The 21,716-nt window shown below is 46.2% G+C and overlaps 1 protein-coding gene across 1 annotated transcript in view; it reads left to right on the top strand.

Annotated features, from left to right (window-relative positions):
* ptpn9a (protein tyrosine phosphatase non-receptor type 9a) overlaps positions 1-13,549 on the top strand; it is a 236,184-nt gene extending 222,635 nt beyond the window's left edge. The window contains exon 13 of the mRNA XM_072282286.1: positions 12,648-13,549. Coding sequence (XP_072138387.1) covers positions 12,648-12,838 — 191 coding nt within the window. The 3' untranslated portion in view covers positions 12,839-13,549. The remainder of the gene's footprint in view (positions 1-12,647) is intronic.
* The last annotated feature ends 8,167 nt before the right edge of the window (positions 13,550-21,716 follow it).

The following is a 21,716-nucleotide window of genomic DNA, read 5'->3' on the forward strand; positions in this document are numbered from 1 at the left end:
TGGTGCCAAATGATTCTTTTCCTACTCCACTTTTTCCAGCCTGTTCAACATGTTCTGCTTCTTTTTTCCCCTCCAGCTTCCCCCTTGAGTGTAGTTCACATCAATTGCTCCTCACAGTAACCTGTCCCTCCCTACTAATGGGTTATGGTGCTGCTGCAGTGGTTAAATTACTGAACCAGTGTTCCAGAGACACTGGTTCAAATTCCACTGTGGCAGCTATAGAATTTAATAAAATTCAATTATTAAATTTAATTAAGCAGAATTAATTGAATAAACTGGAATTCTGAAGAAAGCTAACTTCAGTAGTAGCGATCATAAATCTACCAGATCATTGTCAGAACTGACCTAGGAAATCCACATTCCTTCCTGGATCTGACACATCAGTGACTCCAGACCCAGAGTGAGGTCATTACCCCTGAACTGTCCCGCCCTGACGAGGTGACCCAGCGAAGCATTCAACTGAAACCCAACCATGGCATTACCACAACGGCTCAAGAAGGCCGCTCATTGTCACCTTCTCAACAGTGATTATGCGACAGATAGAAAATGCTGGCATTTGCAGGGTTGCCCATAAGTAAACAACAATTACCTCTGGAGGCGAATAAGTAATTCCTGTGTTAGATTCAGTAGTTATAATTTACAGGTCAAGGTCAAAGTCAAGTTCATTGTCATGAGCACAAATACATGTATGAGGTTTATTGTCATACACACATGTGTGGCCAAGTGCAGTGAAAAACCTACTTGCAACAGCATCACTGGAATCAAGCATCAGATATACAATATTTACAGGAAAATAGATTGAACATAATTTATACACAATCTTTATAGGAAAGGACACAATTAGAACAATACCAAAACAAAGTTAATTGTAGTATTAAATGGTCACCATGTTTCTGTACTGAGATGGTGATTATTGTAGTACTGGTTAGTTCAAGAACTGAATGGCTAAAGGGAAGTAACTGTTTTTGAACTGGTGGTGTGGGACTTCACAGGGTACAGATGTCTGACTTGTGTATGCCCCATTCATATGAAGTGAGCATTTGGGAGACTAGCGGGATGAACTTGCCAGCTGCTGTGTGGCCACAGTTGCTGCTTCCACCTGGGAGCCTGGTTTGTGGTCAAGTTTCCAACTTACGAACTGTTGGGCTAACAAACAGTTCACAGCAACGAAAGCCTGTGGTAGGAGGGCCTGTAATGTGTACATTCCCTCATCTTCATCCTAGCTAACAACTAGAAGGTGGAACACTATCTGCTGAATTAGATTCCTACACAATCCTTACTACCTAATCTGGAGAGAAAATCCAGAGCAGAAACAATGAGGCTTGCCGCCTGCAGCCAGTTTTGTGATTTAGAGGTTAGAGGTGAACCCAGTCTAAAAGGTCGTTAACATTAGAGCCCCATGCATTGGATTTTCCTTAAATCTTACTTGTCAAGGCCTTCTCATGCCCCCTTCTAGATCCTTCCTGGCCACCTTAATTCTCAAGAGCCTTGCTTGATTTTTGCTTCCTTATGCTTCCTTCCTGCTCTTCACCTCTGTTGTCAACCCTGGTTTCTTTACCGTACTGTGCTTTCCCCACTTCGGTGGGGCAAACCTATCCGAACCACTGTCCCAAATTGGAGAATGTCAGGGGCAGAAGTGTATGTAGTTGTGATTACTAAGGAGAGGGTGCTTGGGGAGCTGAAAGGCAGATGCACTCAGCCAGATGGTTTGAAATGTGCCTATTTTAATGCAAGGGGTATCTTAAACAAGGTGGATGAGCTTAGAGCGTAGATCAATACGTGGAACTATGACGTTGTGGCCATTACAGAGGCGTGAATGCCACAGGCAGAATGGCTGCTGAATGTGTGGGGCTTTAGATGTTTCAGAAAGGACAGGGAGGGAGGCAAAAGAGGTGGGGAAGAGGCATTGCCAGTAAGGGATAGTATCACGGCTGCAAAAAAGGAGGAAGTCATGGGGGGAATTGTCTACTGAGTCATTGTGTGAGGAAGTCAGAAACAGGAAGGGGGCAATAACTCTTACTAGGTGTTTTTTTATAGACCCCCAATAGTAACAGAGACATCGAGGAGCAGATAGGGAGGCAGATTCTGGACTGGTGCAGTAATAATAGGGTTGTTGTGATGGGTGATTTTAACTTTCCTAATATTGACTAGCAAGAGGTTTAGATGGGGTGGAGTTTGTTAGGTGTGTTCAGGAAGGTTTCCTGATGCAATATGTAGAAAACCCAACTGGAGGAGAGGCTGTACTTGATCTGGTATTGGGAAAAGAACCTGGTCAGGTGTCAGATTTCTCAGTGGGAGACCATCTTAGAGGTAGTGATCACAACTCTATCTCCTTTACCATAGCACTGGAGAGGGATAGGAGCAGACAATTTGGGAAAACATTTAATTGGGGTAGGGGAAAATATGCTATTAGGCAGGAACTTGGGAACATAAATTGGGTGCAGATGTTCTCAGGGAAATGCATGGCAGAAATGTGGCAAATGTGCAGGAAACATTTGCATGGAGTTCTGCATAGGTATGTTCCATTGAGGCAGGGAGAGGATGTGGTAGGGTTAAAGAACCATTGTGAACAAAGGATGTTCACCTTGAAATTTAGTAAAAAAGAAAAGAAAAGCTTGGGAAAGGTTCAAGAAACTAGGTACTGTTAGAGACAAGGGTGTCAGGAAGGAGCTTAAGAATGAAATTAGGAGAGCTAGAAGGGACCATGAGAAGGCCTTGGCAAGCAGGAATAAGGAAAACACCAAGGCATTCAACAAGAATGTGAAGAGCAAGCGGATGAGCCATGTGAGGATAGGACCAATCAGGAGCGATAGTGGAAACACGTGCATGGAGCCAGAGGAGGTAGCGGAGATACCTAATGAATACTTTGCATCAGTATTCACCAGTGAAAAGGACCTTGGCAACTGTGGGAATGACTTACAGTGGACTGAAATGCTTGAGCATATAGACATAAAGAAAGAGAATATGCTGGAGCTTTTGAAAGGTATTAAGTTAGATAAGTTGCCGGGACCGGATGAGATATACCCCAGGTTGCTGTGGGAAGTGAGGGAGGAGATTGTTGAGCCTCTGCGATGATCTTTGCATCATCAATAGGGATGGGAGAGGTTCCGGAGGATTGGAGGGTTGTGAATGTTGTTCCCTTGTTCAAGAAAGGGAGTAGAGATAACCCAGGAAATTATAGACCAGTGTGTCTTACTTCAGTAATGGGCAAGTTGTTGGAGAAGATCCTGAGAGGCAGGACTTATGAGCATTTGGAGAGAGATAATCTGATCAGGGTAGTCAGCATGGCCTTGTCAAGAGCGGGTTATGTCTTACAAGCCTGATTGAATTCTTTGAGGATATAACAAAACACATTGATGAAGGTAGAGCAGTGGATGTACTGTATATAGATTTCAGTAAGACATTTGATAAGGTTCCCTATGTGAGGCTTATTGAGAAAGTAAGGAGGCATGGGATCCAAGGGGACATTGCTTTGTGGATCCAGAATTGGCTTGCCCTCAGAAGTCAAAGAGTGGTTGTAGATGGTTTGTATTCTGCATGGAGGACAGTGACCAGTGGTGTGCCTCAGGGATCTGTTCTGGGACCCCTATTCTTTGTGATTTTTATAAATGACCTGGATGAGGAAGTGGAGGGATAGGTTTGCTGATGACATAAAAGTTGGGGGTATTGTGGATAGTGTGGAGGGCTGTTAAAGGTTACAACAAGACATTGATAGGATGCAGAACTGGGCTGAGAAGTGGCAGATGGAGTTCAACCCAGAGAAGTGTGAGGTGGTTCATTTCGGGAGGTCAAATTTGAAGGCAGAATATAATATTAATGGTCAGACTCTTGGCGGTGTGGAGGATCAACGAGATCTTGGGGTCTGTGTCCATAGGACACTCAAAGGTGCTGTGCAGGTTGACAGTGTTAAGAAGGTGTGATGGCCTTCATCAATAATGGGATTGAGTTCAAGAGCCATGCGGTAATGTTAAAATTATATAAAACCTTAGTTAGACCCCACTTGGAGTACTGTGTTCAGTTCTGGTCACCTCACTACAGGAAGGATGTGGATACTATAAAGGGAGTGCAGGGGGGATTTACAAGGATGTTGCCTGGATTGGCGCGCGTGCCCTATGAGAATAGGCTGAATGAACTTAGCCTTTTCTCCTTGGAGCAACAGAAGATGAGAGATGACCTGATGGAGGTGTATAAGATGATGAGAGGTATTGACCGTTTGGATAGCCGAAGGCTTTTTCCCAGGGCTGAAATGGTTAACGTGAGAGTACATAGTTTTAAGGTGCTTGGAAGTAGGTATAGGGGGGATGTCAGAGGTAAGTTTTTCACACACAGAGAGGTGCGTGCATGGAATGCACTGCCAGTTTCCTTAAGAGAAAATCTTGCCTGACAAATCTGTTGGAATTCTTTGAGGAATTAGGGATGTTGTTTACTTTGATTTTCAGAAAGCCTTTGACAAAGTGCCACATATGAGGCTGATTAACAAGATAAGAGCCCATGGTATTACAGGAAAGATACAAGCATGAATAGAAGATTGGCTGGCAGGAGGCAAAGAGTGGGAATAAAGGGGGCCTTTTTTGGTTGGCTGCTGGTGACTAGTGTTTTGCAGGGGCTATTGTTGGGACCACTTCTTTTCACATTGTATGCTAATAATTTGGAAGGTGGAGTAGATAGCTTTGTGGCCAAGTTTGTGGATGGTACAAAGATAGGTGGAGGGGAAGATCATGTTGAGGAGGCAGGGACTCTGCGGAAGAACTTAGACAGATTGGGACATTGGGCAAAGAAGAGGCAGATGGAATAAAGTGTAGGGAGGTGTCTGGTCATACATTTTGGTGGAAGGAATAAAGGCATAGATTATTTTCTAAACAGGGAGCAAATTCAGAAATCAGAGGTGCAAAGGGACTTGAGATTCCCTAAAGGTTAACTTGCAGGTTGAGTTGGTTGTAAGGAAGGCAACTGCAATGTGAGCATTCATTTTAAGAGGACTAGAATATGAAACCAAGGATGTGATGTTGCCCACCCCCTCTATTCTCCACTCTGATCTTTGCTTCTTCCCCCTGGTTCCCCCCCACCCCTTCCCTTTCTCCTACTGTCCACTCTCCTTTCTTATCAGATTTTTTCTTCTCCAGCCCTTGACCATTCCCACCTATCACCCTCCAGTCAGCCTCTTTCCCCACTCCTCAATATTTAATTCTGGCACCTCCTCCCTTCCCTCTCAGTCCTGAAGAAGGGTCTCGACCCAAAACATCAACTGTTTATTCTTTTCCATAGTTGCTGCCTAATCTACTGAGTTTCTCCAGATTGTGTGTGGTGAATGTGATGCTGGGGCTTAATGAGGCATTGATCAAACTGCACTTGAAGTATTGTGAGCTGTTTTGAACCCCTTATCTAAGAAATGATGTGCTGGCATTGGAGAGGACCAGAGGAGGTTCGCGAGAATTATCCCGGGAATGAAAGAATTGACATGTAAGAAGCATTAAATGGTTCTGGGCCTGTACTCACCGGAGTTTAGATGAATGAGGAGAGATCTCGTTGAATGTTGAAAGGCCTAAATAGAGTGAACGTGGAGAAGATGTTTCCTATAGTGGGAAGTCTAGGACCAGAAGGCACAGCCTCAGAATCAAGGACATCCCTTTAGAACAAAGATGAAGAATTTCTTTAGCTAGAGGGTGGTGAATCTGTGGAACTAATTGACACAGATAGCTGTGGAGGAAGGTCACGGTGTATATTTAAAACAGAGGTTGACAGCTTCTTGATTAGTAAAGGCATCGAGGGTTACGGGGAGAAGGCAGGGGAATGGGATTGAGAGGGATGATAATTGAGCCTTGTTCTTTTTCTGACTTCCCCCACACTGACACTGTAGACAATGCCTCTGTGACGTCTTCACTTTCTGCAGCTGTGATGCTATTCCTGATCAGCAATCCCACTTCCCCACTTCTTTTACCTCCCCTCTGTCCCTTTTAAAACATCTAAACCCTGGAACATCCAGCAGTCAGTCCTGCCCTTGTGACAGCCTAGTTTCAGGAATGGCAATAACCTCATAATTCCACATACTGATCCATGCTCTAAGTTCATCACCCTTGTTCTTAATAGTTCTTGTACTAAACATCTTTCCACCCATTCTACTGACTGCATTTATGCTTATCCATTACCTATCAGTCATCATTGTCACAGTCTCGCTACACATTGCATCGACTTTACACCAACTGTTCCGTCATCTCTGATTCCCACCCGCTGCCAACCTAGTTTGCAAACCTACCCATGAGGATATTGGTTCCTTTCGAGACAGGTCTAACCAGTCGCTTTTGTAGAGGTCATGCCTTTCCCAGAAGAGACCCCAGTGACCTACAAATCTGACACCCTGGCCCCTGCACCAACACTTCATCCACTCATTCATCTGTCATACCATCCTATTCTTACCCTCACTGGCATGTGGCACAAGCCACAACTTCTGGATGCTCACCCTCCCCCTTAGTTACGCTGTGCACTTGATCTGAGACATCTCTGACCTTGGCATCTAGGATCCGACATACCATACAGGAGTCTCGTTTTCATCCACAGAATTTCCAGTCTTTTCCCTAACCAAAGAATTCTCTATTAATCTCCTTTATTCCTTGCTTCCCTTCTGAGCCACAGAGCTAGACTCAATGCTGACCACTCCTGGTAGGTTGTTCTCCCCCCCCCCCCCCCCCCCCGCCCCCAACAAGTGAAACCCCTTTTTACTGCACGCCTTTCAAAACACGGCTGGTTAGCCCTTCACTCACAAGCCAATGGACTCAGCGGTGAGAAACTCACCTTTCTCAAACTCCATACATCCAGGGTCAATTTGACTTGGGTCCCACCAGTCCAGGAGAACCAAGATGTTTCAACCACCTGCACCCCATCTGAGTGAATACTGTATAAACGCCGCCCACTTGTAATTACCCATCGGCAAGAATTAACAGGTCATACACTATGTAGTGTTATAAGAAAGGTGTAGTTATGAATGTCACTTAATCAAACAGTTACTAAGGAAGAAAGGGGAAAAAATATAAAAGGACCCATTATAGTTAAAACAGTCAAATGTGCTCAGATCTTCCAAAAGCTGGAGGTGTCCATGTTCTCACGGCGCCAACTCCTATTCATCAATCACCGATAGAACTTTCCATCTTGGACTCCATTGATCGTGCATTCTGTTGGATCGAATCCTACCGCTAGCTCTCTCAATCTTCTCTCTACATCTCCCGCTGAAAAAGGCCTTGACCCCTTTAGTGTCCATCACAAAACCTCTCCGCTCCGCTTTCTCATGAACCTTCTCCCAATTCCGCCATCTGGTTTAGCTGACCCGATATTCCTAAGCTGAACATCACAATTTCTTATCTTTAACGGTAAGCCAAACACTACCAGCAGAACACACTGCTTCAACAGAAAACTATTAAATGAAATACCCTATTAAATAGTATTAAAAGTAAAAATCTTAACTAGGCTGTTACTTCTCCCCCCCACCAAAAATAGTCATGTTCTCATGACCTTGAAATTTATCAACCCATTATTAATAACACAGTTTTAAAAGGAATTTTTTGATGTTGGGACCTCCGATCCGTTTGTAAATGGTTGTGACATATCACTCACACTCTGTTCCCCTGGCGCGTCATTGGCCAGCTAATCTGGGGGTTTCCTGACTCTGAGACCCCCTAATCCCATCTTCAGCCTCAAGCACTTCATGGGATCTTTCCTGTCTACTTGGGGGTGCCTCCACCTGTCCATTACTAATGCTTTCCGGCAAATCGTGTCCTCCTGTCTGTCACTTGATTGCACTCAGCTGCATCTCCAATGATATTGGAGCCCAGCTTCCCTTTGTGCTCTAGCTTCGAGTCTGCCTGGCTCTGCCTGCTACCTTTGAGTCAGCATGGGGAGGTTTAGGAATCTCTCCATCAATTATTGGGGAGTTTGTCTAAAGTAATGTATATCACACCCCATGTCCTCATCCTCTGAGTCCCTACACAATTCAGTGGGAAGGTCCCTTCCAGGCCTTTCCACTGATTGCCTTTCTGTTCTCCCACTTCGGTGCAGAGTCCTCCTACTAGGTGTAGGGTGTACGACAGGCTCTGGGTCAACACCCACCTCCTGCCCTAGAGGTAAAAGGTGATTCCGATGGAGAATTTTGACGGGCTCATTTCTGTCTTCTGGCTTCACCCGGAAAATTGGCACATTTGGCATCTGACTCTCCACTGCAGCCACCCAGTGGGCAGCCAACTTCTACTTCCCAGCCAGCACCAAATTCCTTATTAATACTCTGACTCCAGGTATCAGTTGGGAGAACCTAATCTCTTCTCTCCTCTTGTTTGCTTGGTAGCAGAGACCTCTGCCAGTTCATAAGCCTTTTACAGTTCCTTCCTCTTGTCAGGCACATACATATATCAAATACTTGTTAATGAGAGAAACGGCTACCTGAGTACCCTGTACTAACTAATTCCCTTTTCCTCTCCTGATGGTCACCCAGTTTCCTGTATCCTGCAACTCTGGTGTGACTGACTCCCTGTCAACCCCTTAGTCTGCCAGCTGATCTGTGGTCATCCTGCTCTAGATTGCTACCTCGAGCTGCAGCTGGATGCACCTCTCACAGGTGTCGTCATCAGGGACACCGAAATAACATAGTACACCGCTGAAATAGGCCGTTTGGCTCTTTAACCCAGTGTAGGGATCCTGTTAGCCACACTCCCTTGACTTGCCTCAAATCCACAGTTTGTGTGTTATTTCTCCGGTTCTTTTTGAATTCTACTATTGAATCAAATCCAATAACCCCCATCAGACAGTACATTCTAAACCCTTTCAGTACGCTGGATGAACTCAGCAGGTCGGGCAGCATCAGTTAGAAACATCAACTCATCGTTTCTAACTGATGCTGCCCGACCTGCCGAGTTCATCCAGAGTACTGAAAGTGTTGCTTTGATCACAGCATCTGCAGATTATTTTGTGTTTAACATTCTAAACCCTGCATCCTTAAAATCCAGTTTTCTTCCTTGTATTTTGCTGTCCTCTGATTTATTAACCCTTTCTCACTGAAAGCGGTTTTGCTCTCTTTATCCAGTCGCTTCATAACTTTAAACAGCTATAGAGCACTATAGCACAGAAGCAGGCTCTTCGGCCCATCTAGTTCATGCCAAACTGTTATTCTGCCCGATCCCATTGACCCACACCTGGACTGTAGCCTTCCATACCCCTCACATCCATTGGCTTATCCAAACTTCTTTTAAATGTTGAAATTGAACCCACATCCACCACTTCTGCTGGCAGCTCATTCCACACTCGCACCAGCCTTTGAGTGAAGAAGTCCCCCTTCAGGTTCCCCTTAAATATTTCACCTTTGCCCCTTAACCTATGACCTCTAGTTCTAGTTTCACCACCCTCAGTGGGAAAAGCCTGCTTGTGATTGCCCCATCTATACCCCTTTAACGTCTTGTCAGCCATCTAAAAACAAACCAGCTTCTCCAGCCACGCACGTACTGTGCTCATAAATCTTTTCTAAATGTTTTCTAAAGCTCTCATGTCCTTTCTAGTGCATTGCCTAGAACTTAATGGAGCATTCTAATTGGCGGGCAAACTAAAATACCCATATACCATAACTTTCTGGCTTGTATAAACCAACCAAGTGAACTTGTGCTGGACTTGTATAACTTTCTTATAGCACGGAAACCAAAATCCATCTACAATCTCCCCAGGTGCATCAAAAACTATACAGAAGGAATAAGACTTATTGTGGTTCATCTCTCCTTGCAATAAGGATAGATGTAGATTAGAAGCACAACCTGCATGTTAATTTGCTGGAGTTCGGTGTTGAACCTCAAATTACCTGTGTCTACCAATTCTATTCTTCAATTCATCTTTCCCAAACCTCTTCATTCTATCAGGCTGAGTTTGAATTAGAACACAGTACTCCAGGCCAGGTATAACCAGAGTTTTGTAGAAGCTTAGCATAACTTCCTTCCTAGTATACTCTGTGTTTCTATTAATAATGATCCAATACATTTCAGCAGCAATTTTAATGTCCTATCACCATCAAAAATGGACGTCTCCACATGGGTATCTGAGCCCTGTATCCCTTTGTAACATTGTTCTGTTTAGATTTTGTTGCCTCTTGTTCTTCCTGCTGGGAGCTTATTACTACTTGCTCCTGTGAAGTTTCACCCACCCTCTACTCATTCCATCAGTCTGAGAGTGCCTATCAGGAGTCTACTAATATTTCTCCCTTTGGTATTTTCATGGTTCTTGACATCTGCAGATTTTAAAACAACATCCAACATGTCCAAGTTCATTAATTTTCACATAAAAATAAAAACTTTGGTTTAAATAGTAACCCTTGAAGGGCACTTCTCTGTACACACCCCCTTCACTCTGAATATCAACCATTCGCTATGACCTCTGCCTTCTGTTCCTTAGACCATTTTATATTCACACACACACTCTGCTTAAACACACAGTCTTACTTTGTCACACCTTCTCATCGTAATTTTGAACAGGACGTGGGAGCTAGCATTTATTGCCCTTGTGAAAGTGAGTGCTGCCCAAACACACTGAACTACTTTGGTCCGCACTCTCTGTTAGATCAGGTGTTCCACAATCCAGACACCGTGACAAGGAAGGAGCTTGTGTTGTGTTTCGCAAGTCAGGACGGTGTGGCCCTTGCAGTGGATTCCAGTGGGAGTGTTCACAAGTGCTTGCTAATTGAGGTCACAGATTTGGTGCTTACAGTCCAAGTGCCATTCCTTCAGCCAAGTGGGAAAGGGTGATGGTGGTCAGGGGGAGATTCCTTGCTCATATCTAATCTCTTGCCGTGGCTCTTAAAAAGGTGTGGAGCCAAAGTTGATGTCAAGTTCACTTTAATGTTTGTGCACCAAGTGCCATGAGATACAGGAACAAAAATACTTCCAGCAGCATCACAGGCATGTAGCTACAGATAACAGCACAGAGGATATACAGTAAGGTTTACATAAATCATATGAAGCTGAAAAAGCACTATGAAATGAGACAGTTATTGGAGCAAAAGAGATGCAGAGACAAGTCCATGGTAGCTGAAGAGATGGTCTGAATGGTTCTGTTGCTGAGTTAAGGTCAGGGTTATGCAGGTTGGTTCAAATACCTGATGGTTGTGGGGAAAGCAGCTGTGTTTGAACCTAGTGGTGTGGAACTAAGGCTTCTGTACCCTCTGCTTGATGTCTCTCTCTATCTCACCTATCTATCTATCTATACACACACACACACACACACACACACACTCTCACACTCTCTCACACTTGCACACACACACACTCACTCACACTCTCACACACTCACACACACATCCGCACTACTCTCACCAGCCACTGGGTGGCACCTCCAGAGCCCGTTTCCATGACCAGCTCAACAGCACCACCTCTGCACAATCCAGACAGATTGAGCCTGCCATAAAAGAGAGGTTTCATCCAACGCAGAGATAAGTAAAGATGCAGAAATTGTCCTCCAAAACATAAATGATATGATGTTTTGGGGATGCTGTGCTTTTACCCCGTGCCCATTGGTTTAGACTAATATGCTTGAGTTTGTACTGTCAATTTATTTTGAAAACTTTATTTGGTAGAAGTTGCATTCACACTATTCATGTTAATGCCTCTTAAATCTCATGGTATTGGCTTAGTGTGGCTGATTGGATGTGCTATAGAGTTAGTTCCTTCAGCCTATTTCATCCATACCCATTTGCCCATATTAGGTCTATACATCTTGTCTATTAGATTCTGTCTCGTAAACACAGTCATTGGATCTGACTCCATCTCTCCCTCTGACAGCACATCCATCTATCACCCTCTCGCTGTAAAAAAAAAAGCAACAGCTTTCCTTTCTGATCCCCTTTTAAAATTCCTTCCACTCACCTTAACCCTGTATTGTCTTGTTATTGATACCCCTACCCTTGGAAGAAGGTTTTGATATTTACCCTATCCATGCCTCTCATTGGAAGAAATTCAGAAGATTTGTAGCTCAGGTAGTGTCTCTTTCTTCTATATTTCTCTCGTCACCCCGCAGCCTCCTTTGCTCCAGGAAAAACCTTCCCAGCCTGTTCTATCTCCCCCTAGATCAAAAGTCCCCCCTTCTAGTCAGCAACCCAGTGGATCCCCTCTGCATTCTCTTCAGTTCAAGCACACACTTCCATTAGTCTGGTGAGCAGAATTGCAAATGATTCTCAAAGCGCAGCCTCACCAGTGTTTTGTAAAATTGCACTGAGGTCTTAACCGTTATATTTTCCACCCAGCTTGAAGCATGCCATAAATCACCTTCACCACTCTATCTACCCGTGTTCTCACTTTCAGAAACATCGACATTCCTTAGGGCCCAGCCGATTACTCTATATGTCCAACTTATAAATCCTAGATAAACGGTCTCAACTCGAAATTTGTGTGTGTATGTGTGTGTGTCCAACAGTGCATCACCTTGCACTTGTCAGTATTAAATTACATCTGCCAATGTTCCAAACAACTTTCTGTTTGATCTGTAACCTCCTGTAATCTTGGACAACCTCCCCTGCCATCCCCAACATATCCAACTTCTGGGTTTGCACAGACAAACCCACATTTACATCCAAGTCGCTAATCTACTTGCTGAGGTTGGTCCGTTTACTTATGCTCCTTATTCTTACCCTCCAGGCACCCTGTGTACTTTGGATATATGCCTTTCTCAGCTAGATGATGTGGGCACCCTCAACGTCTACCAAACCGTCCGCCGGATGCGAACACAACGAGCCTTCAGCATTCAGACTCCCGACCAGTATTACTTCTGTTACACAGCCATCATTGAGCATGCTCAGAGGCAGAACCTGCTGTCAGCCAATCATTAACAAGAGAATCAACTCTCCCCACCCCCCCATGGCCGTCCTTCCTCTGCCCCTCTCTCCTGTGTAGATCATAAACCACATCTGCACACATGCAGATGGCTTCCTACAATAGACAACTAGTACAGCTGTAGACAGCCACCTTTTGTGATCATACCAGATCCTAGATTTAGTACTAGCCTTAATTACTTGGATATGACTTATTTTACAAAAGTTTTAATGCCATCATTACCAGTAGCTATCTTCATGGAGCATATAGACTTTTCCTGAAGAAAATATGTTACAATTCATTTATTCCATTATGTAGCATTAGAGATAAATTCTACGGTACAAAGACATGAACAGCCATTGAGAAATGAAGGCTATAATTTCTTCACAGAGACCAAACTTCAATCTTTAGGCAGCAAGTGGCTCCAGGGAGAATTCTGTAATGTGTTGTCTGTGGACCAGACTTTTGATTTTTCTTTTGAGAAAGAAACTTGTTTATGACATAAGAAGAAGAAAAAAAACAAAAAATATTACCTCCAGCATCATCTGAGGGATGGCAGCAAGCACTGATCTGTACATCTGTTACCTCGGGCTGAGATTCACTTCAGGATTGCCACATGGACTCTGCCCTGGAGGCTGTACCCACATCAACATCGTTCCTGAAATGAGCTGTAGAGCTTGACGTTGTCAGCTGAGCTGTGTATTTGTCACTGAAGTCCGTGCCTGTGAGATGAGTTTACTCTTTGTGCCTTCTTGTCTGTTACTCCAGCTGCAGCTGTACGTACCGGCAGCCAGAGTATTGTTCAAAGCTAAACCTTTCTCTCAGGGGCTTTTATTTACTTTTCTACCCCCTCTCCCACCCCGCCCTCTCTCCCACCCCGCCCTCTCTCCCACCCCGCCCTCTCCCACCCCGCCCTCTCCCACCCCGCCCTCTCCCACCCCGCCCTCTCTCCCACCCCGCCCTCTCTCCCACCCCGCCCTCTCCCTCTCCCACCCCGCCCTCTCTCCCCCGCCCTCTCTCCCCAGTCCCCTCTGTGCCACCTCGCCCTCTCCCACCCCGCCCTCTCCCACCCCGCCCTCTCTCTCACCTCGCCCTCTCCCACCCCGCCCTCTCTCCCACCCCGCCCTCTCTCCCACCCCGCCCTCTCTCCCACCCCGCCCTCTCCCTCTCCCACCCCGCCCTCTCTCCCCCGCCCTCTCTCCCCAGTCCCCTCTGTGCCACCTCGCCCTCTCCCACCCCGCCCTCTCCCACCCCGCCCTCTCCCACCCCGCCCTCTCTCTCACCTCGCCCTCTCTCCCACCCTGCCCTCTCTCCCACCCCGCCCTCTCTCCCACCCTGCCCTCTCTCCCACCCAGCTCTCTCCCACCCCGCCCTCTCTCCCACCCCGCCCTCTCTCCCACCCCGCCCTCTCCCTCTCCCACCCCGCCCTCTCTCCCCCGCCCTCTCTCCCCAGTCCCCTCTGTGCCACCTCGCCCTCTCCCACCCCGCCCTCTCCCACCCCGCCCTCTCTCTCACCTCGCCCTCTCCCACCTCGCCCTCTCCCGCCCCGCCCTCTCCCGCCCCGCCCTCTCCCGCCCCGCCCCCTCTCCCGCCCCGCCCCCTCTCCCGCCCCGCCCCCTCTCCCGCCCCGCCATCTCCCGCCCCGCCTTCTCCCGCCCCGCCCTCTCTCCCGCCCCGCCCTCTCTCCCCCCGCCCTCTCTCCCCGCTCCCCTCTGTGCCACCTCTCGCCCTCCCTCACCCCTTCCCCCCTCACTTGTTCATTCCTGCTCTTTTTCCCTTTTTTTCTCCAGGCTGTTTTCTTGTTCTTTCTCACTTTGTTTCACTCTTCATAGTCTTGCCTTTTCTTGGTTTCTCTCTCTCTCTCTCTCTCGCAATCTCTCGAACTCTCCCTCTCCCCCCGCCCCGTCGCACTCCCCCCGCCCCGTCGCACTCCCCCCGCCCCGTCGCACTCCCCCCGCCCCGTCGCACTCCCCCCGCCCCGTCGCACTCCCCCCGCCCCGTCTCGCACTCCCCATCCCCGTCTCGCACTCCCCATCCCCGTCTCGCACTCCCCATCCCCGTCTCGCACTCCCCATCCCCGTCTCGCTCTACCCACATCCCGTCTCGCTCTACCCACATCCCCGTCTCGCTCTACCCACATCCCCGTCTCGCTCTCCCCATCTCCGTCTCGCTCTCCCCACATCCCCGTCTCGCTCTCCCCACATCCCCGTCTCTCTCTGCCCACCTCATCCCCGTCTCTCTCTGCCCACCTCATCCCCGTCTCTCTCTGCCCCTCATCCCCGTCTCTCTCTGCCCCTCACATCCCCGTCTCTCTCTGCCCCCTCATCCCCATCTCTCTCTCTGCCCCCCCATCCCCGTCTCTCTCTCTCTCTCCCCCCATCTCCGTCTCTCTCTCTCTCTCTCTGCCCACCCGTCTCCGTCTCTCTGCCCCCCTCATCCCCGTCTCTCTGCCCCCCTCATCCCTGTCTCTCTGCCCCCCTCATCCCCGTCTCTCTCTCTGCCCACCCATCCCTGTCTCTCTCTCTCTGCCCCCCATCCCGTCTCTCTCTCTCTGCCCCCCATCCCGTCTCTCTCTCTGCCCCCATCCCCGTCTCTCTCTCTCTGCCCCCCATCCCCATCTCTCTCTCTGCCCCCCATCCCCATCTCTCTCTCTGCCCCCCCATCCCTGTCTCTCTCTCTGCCCCCCTCATCCCCGTCTCTCTCACTGCCCCCCATCCCCGTCTCTCTCTCTGCCCCCTCATCCCCATCTCTCTCTCTCTCTCTGCACCCCTCATTCCCGACTCTCTCTCTCTCCCCCTCTCCCCCCTCATCCCTCCCTCTCTCTCTGTCTCTCTCTCCCTCCTCCTCCCCATCACCTCTTTCCTCCCCCTCATCTCCACTCCTCTCGCCCCTCTCTTTCACGTTTCTCTCGCATTCTCTCTTCCACCCTGCCATAATCAAGTGTGCTATTCCTCCCTGGCCTTTCCTTTCCTTCAGTCTTTCTCTCGGGGGTGAGTGTGTGATAGTGACCCCACTGTTGTGGTCATGTGAAACCTGCTCCTTCCACGTGGGCAGCAGGAGAGCAGAGGAGGTTGCCAAAGCCTGCTTGTTGCTGTTGGTCTAACACTGGTTCCCCGTACACAGCCAAGCTGAACTTGCCGCCAATTTTATCCTGAACTGCCTGTATCATTGAGACCTTGTGATGTTCTGAAACCCCTTTCATGTTAAACCATTGTAGTGCCATGGTTTACTGCAATTATCATTGCCACCCAGCAGAACAGGTCCTGAATTTGACTATAAATTTAAATCTTTTTTTCCCCTCATTACCTTCTGCTGCTGCCCAGTTGTAAGAGGTCCATTGCTACTGCTGGATTTTGCTGTCACCTTGAATATTTTACCAGCTCTCATCAGCCGTGGACCTGCGTTGCTTTGTATTTTTCTGGTGGGCTTGTGGCGGCGATCTTTGAGACAAATACCCTGTATGCCGCACACTTTGTTCGTCATCAGCTGAGAGCCAGCATGCTGTCCCTGATATTTGTATCACCACCACGAAGGTTGTTACCCGGGATCAAAGTTCTCAATGCCATCATTTTGCAAAGGCTTTTTTTGCAGAAATGAAAATGTTTTATTTACCGTGAGGTAACTTTTTAAGAGACGAAGTGTCAATACAGTGACCAAACCTCCAAACGTCTGTTTGAAGTTTGTTGCCTGCATTTCGCATCGTGTTTCTTTAAATCTCAGTGCATTTTCTTGTGTTGTGATGATTGTGACCTGGTTCCTCTGTTTTATTTTGAATGCAGCGGGATGGTGACAAAGGGCAGACAGCCTGAGAGCTTTGGCGAGAGCAAAAGATCCTTGTTCCTCCTCCTCCTCGCTGTTGAATGGGTGTAGTCCTTCCCACACTGTGTAGAAACCAGGGATCACTGTGACTGGTTATGAAACAGGTGGCTGGAATGACAGGCCGTCTGTAAACCAAGATAGTTAAAGAGGGTGAGCTGGCTTTAGCTAACCAGTACTGTACTGTGAACTGGGCTCACGGAATGCATCCCATTCAGAGCCATGTCATCCCATGGATAATGATGTCCCGTTTCACTTAAGGCATAGGTTTATAGCAGGGGTTCCCAACCTGGGATGCACAGACCCCTCAGATAATGGTGGGGGTCCATGGCATAAAAAAGGTTGGGAACCCCTGGTACAGGGTTACCAGAGTACACACTGTGTACATTGGACTTGGTCTTGCACTCAAGAATATCTAAGATAGGAATTATGCTTTAGCCTTTGAAGTGAACCTTCCTCCATGATACTTGAAATGCTATTTAAATTTAGTGATAGATTTTTTTGTTGGATTGGATTTGAGGAGTTGGTGGTCTTTGACTTAATCTCCTGCAGCAGGGAGGAATCCTAATGTTAGTTTTTTGTGCCTCTTTTTTTTAAATATTAAATTTCAAAACTTCAGAAGATGTAAATTTATGAGAATTCCTTTTCTGCTCGAAGTCACCTCCATGGTAACTGACCATCTCGCAGCTTATGAGCCCCTGGCAGCCTTTGTCCACCTTATCCACCTGCTTTGCCTCTGTAATAGAAGTAGGAAATGCTGGAAACATCGCTTTGGCTTTATCCCTTAATCCCTTGGGAAAATTCAGCACATCGTCATTAATTGAGTTTACTTCATGGGTCTGAAGGAGTGTTTCTGAGCTCCTCCTCCCTTATAACTCCAAATAATATGTAGTCAGTGTTCCTTCAACGCTTGGACCCCTGGTGAAATGGCAGATGGTTTATCTTTTCTGAAATGTGTAGTTGGAATTGGACACAGTACTCCAGGTGAACTATCACAGGGCTTCATTTAGCTGTAGTGAAACTTCCACCTCTTTTATATAATAACACTTCAGGGCATACAGGAAGGCAAAAAAAAAAGTTTTAAATTATCTTGTCTATATGACTGTTTCATTTTACTGATGTATACTGGAATCTGAATCTGTTTGGATTGTTAATGTTCTAGCTCAGGGGTGGCAAACATAAGGCACCCGTGCCCAAGATGGCAAGTGATAAATCATCGTTGGCACGCGACATGCAGTGCCAACCCCCAGTTCTTTAAACTCTACCCCTAATAAAAAGATACATAATGATTTTCTTTACTGCCAAAAGAATCAGTGAATGATTTTTTTTTTACAACCTGAGAGCAGTGAGATGCTTTCACAGGAAACGTCTCACACCGGCTTGACGCCTGCTAGGTGGTTGTGAGAATACGTGACATTGGATGATGCATTTTGAAATCCTCGTAGACCTGGTGCACACATCAGTATTTCAATAGTAAATGGTTGAGCCAATTGGCATTGGCTTTACTCTGCTTATATTTTTCTTCTGTCGAGTAAACACTGGATATTCAGTGATAATAACAGGAAATACTGTATGTAGTCTAGTGCCTCTATTAATATTTATTTTCCAATTGTCTTTTCAAAAGATTAATAATATTTGAATAGATTTTCTTAAAATGCTTTTATTTCAATCTGTTACTGTAATACATTTATTAATAGTAAAAGAATACATGTAAATAAGCAACAGGACTCATCCCTTTTCCTTTAAGATGTCCATAATTAGCGTTACTAATTCATTAATGGTGATCTGTGCTCAAAATTACCATGGCACAAAAGAGAATTTGGGCACATGCTTTCACAAGGTTCGCCACCCCTGTTCTAAACTGTTGGTATTGACCAACTTAACATCTATCTATTGTACATGCTAAATAGTAATTATCTGAACAGTATCTCCTTCATATGGATGGTATCTTGATGACTTGTTTGTGCCTATTTGAGCTTGTTTCTTCTGTACTGATTTGTTTCAAACATATTGAACTAAAGTTATATTGCTTTATAAACCTATAGCAGGTCGTGTATTTACAACGGAATGGGCACAGTGATCAAAACTTTCTATGAGGCCCCCAAGTTTCACATTACACATTCAAAACAAGCTACACAGAAGGAAACATTGGGCTCTCAGCTTCACTTCCATCCTGAAATCTAGGAAACTTTTCCAAATATTCCTGCCTTTTGAAGTTATTTTTTTCTCTAAGATTGAAATATTTTACTCTTGTTTTTGCTCTCCACTGAATAAAAGGAGTCTAATAAAGAGCCAGAGGTCATTATTCAGTAGAGTGCCCATAGTGCCTTTTATTGTATTTTATTGAAACAAACCATTTGCTAAACTTGGCTCCTAAGAGTTCTGGAATTAAATATATGTTTATGTGCTGAGAGAAGTGTTTGTAACTATCAAAACTCTCCGCATGAAGAGTATAAATGGGAGTAATCTCACAGGGAATAAGGGTGAATGGTTCTAGCTGATCGCACCTTTAGGTGCAATTTCAGCTCAGGCCTGTCAGGAACAGAATCCACCTTTCTGATCACTTATTCTTGCTGGCCATTATATCCAACTTAGATTGTCAGTTTTCAGTTTTAATCACACTTCTTCCTGCTGCTCCGCTCAGTATCTGGCAAAACAAGTTGAAATCTGGTGGTTTAAGAAAATTGTAAACTTAATTGGTTAATATAAAGGTAAATAGCTGTTTATGGAGCTGGCAAGGGAGTCTCCTTCCCATTCGGTTATTTGCTGCATTATTAACAGTTGTTTGACATCAACTGAAACATGTTGAGATGGTGCTGCTGATGGGCTAAATACTTGTTAATATCTCCGATCTGTCTATTAATGGAATTTAGCCAGATATGTGTCAGCTTGTTTGAACTGAATCCAGCCCCCATTCCTGAGTGACCTCTCTCTTAACACAGGAGGTGGCGGCTAGACAAGCAATTAAGAATTTAACGCTTCCCTCAATGAGCACAAAGAAAAGCTTTGGGGGTGACTATAATGGAAGCTGTATCGTGTGAAGGATTTATTTTCCCATTCACTTTTCAAAGCACTTCACACTTCTGAGCAGTGAGTGGCTCTGCACTCTGTGTTAGTAAGAGATGGCAAGATCATACTGGAATTCAAAGATTTGGTGGTAGGCAAACTGGTTAATATTGGCCCTTTTGTTCAATATTATACCCTAGTCTGTAAGCTGCAGAGCTCCATGGGGGATTTATTTTACCTGCCTAGCACACAGCCATCGCTGCTCCACTACTTTGTACCGTGTGCTTTCCCGTTTATCTCTTTCCCCGTAAATATTCCACTTGGATCCTGGTCCCAGTCTTGTACCCCAGGTCATTTATAAACCAGCTACCATCCCATCAAGCAGAAACTAACACTCACACCAGTTATAGTCAGCTAATCCTGCTATGATGTTGGCCTTCAGCTTCATTAATGCCATGTAGCCCCTGGGCATGGCTGGCCGAACAGCCTGTTCCCCCTCTGTTTATCTCAGTGACAGCCAATTCTTCTTCCCTGTGAAGAGCTTTCCTGTCCAGAAACCACCCACAAGTCAGGCTGACTGGGTGCTTATCCCAGAGCACACTGCTCAGACCATGATATTAACACGCTGGAGTATCATCTAACCCTCCAACAACGATCCGTACCCTGGAGCTTCGGAGAACCGGCCTCTCTGCTGGTTTTATCTGGAGCCACCCCTACCTCAAGTGTGAGGGTAGTCGCTGGGTGTCAAAACTGATGAGAAAGCTCCAGGAAGAAACCCTTCATTTGGTATAGAACATAAGACATAGGAGCAGAATTAGGCCATTCAGCCCATCAAGTCTGCTCTGCCATTCCATCATGGCTGATTTATTATCCCTCTCAACCCCACTCCCTGCTTTCTCCCCATAACTTTTGATGCCCTGACTAATCAAGAACCTATCAGCCTCCACTTTAAATATACCCCATGATGTGGCCTCCCATAGCTGTCTCTGGCCATAAATTCCATGGACTCGCCACCCTCCAGCTAAAGAAATTCCTGCTCATCTCTGTTCCAAAGGTATCTGGATTTATCTGATGAAGAGGACACCTTACATAAGATGCACTAACCCCTAAGGGAGGGGGGACGATTCCCTTTTGCCCTTTGGTCTAAGTTTATAGATGTTTGTGCATCTTTGTACGGATGCATATACGCATCTGCAGTGGTGTGTGTGGACATGCGCATCTCTGCAGAGGCACGTGTGCACGTCTGCGCCTCTGGGCCAACATCAAACAAAGCAGCTCAGCCAATCATCGTCGCCCTGCAGTTTTGTGGGAGCTTGGTTTGAGCGTGTTCCTCCTGCGCCCTGACACAGCTGCACTAATTAGAGCCCCAAAACTAACTTAATTCATAGATCAATTTTAAAGTAAGCATGTTGGTTTGGAAACACACTGAGGTAGTGAAAGATGTGTGTGGGTCCTTCTGAAAAGGACAATGTTGGTCTTCCAGAGCTTGGGGTTCACCTGTACTGAAGCTCGGTGGCCGAGTTGCTCTGTAGTGCAGCTCCCAGCCTTTGAGAATGTGGCGGAAGTTTGATGTAACTGAGAATGTGAGCAGCCAACCTTCAGTCCTTTAATTGACAGCAGCGTTTAATATAGTGAATACTTTGTACGAGTACAGATTAGAGGCCAGTGTAGGTGTAGAAGGGGAGGTTATTTGGCCCACAACTGCCCTTGGAGTGAATCCACACCTTTGTCTATCAGAATGAAAGAAGTGCTTCCTGAGATTGCCACAGAGTTTGAGGTGACACCTCATGGTCTGCATCTGGCTGCCTGTGATTGTGTCATTTGTTCAATGGAGTAGTGTGTTCTGGGCAGTTAGCACCCAGGATTAGCTGTGACTAAAGGTGGACGGAGCAATGATCTACTGGCAACCTGGTATGAAGGATGTGCTGAAATAATTTTGGGCACCAGGATTAAATATTAACTATCACCAAACCAGTATACTTCAATGAGTCTCTGCACAGACCTGGGGCTGTGGATGATTTATGTTTTCATATCACACTGGATCCTGGCTGTCCTGCAAGGTTCTTCAAACTC

Source organism: Mobula birostris, chromosome 18 (genome assembly GCF_030028105.1).
Source record: "Mobula birostris isolate sMobBir1 chromosome 18, sMobBir1.hap1, whole genome shotgun sequence".
Classification (NCBI taxonomy): Eukaryota; Metazoa; Chordata; class Chondrichthyes; order Myliobatiformes; family Myliobatidae; genus Mobula; species Mobula birostris.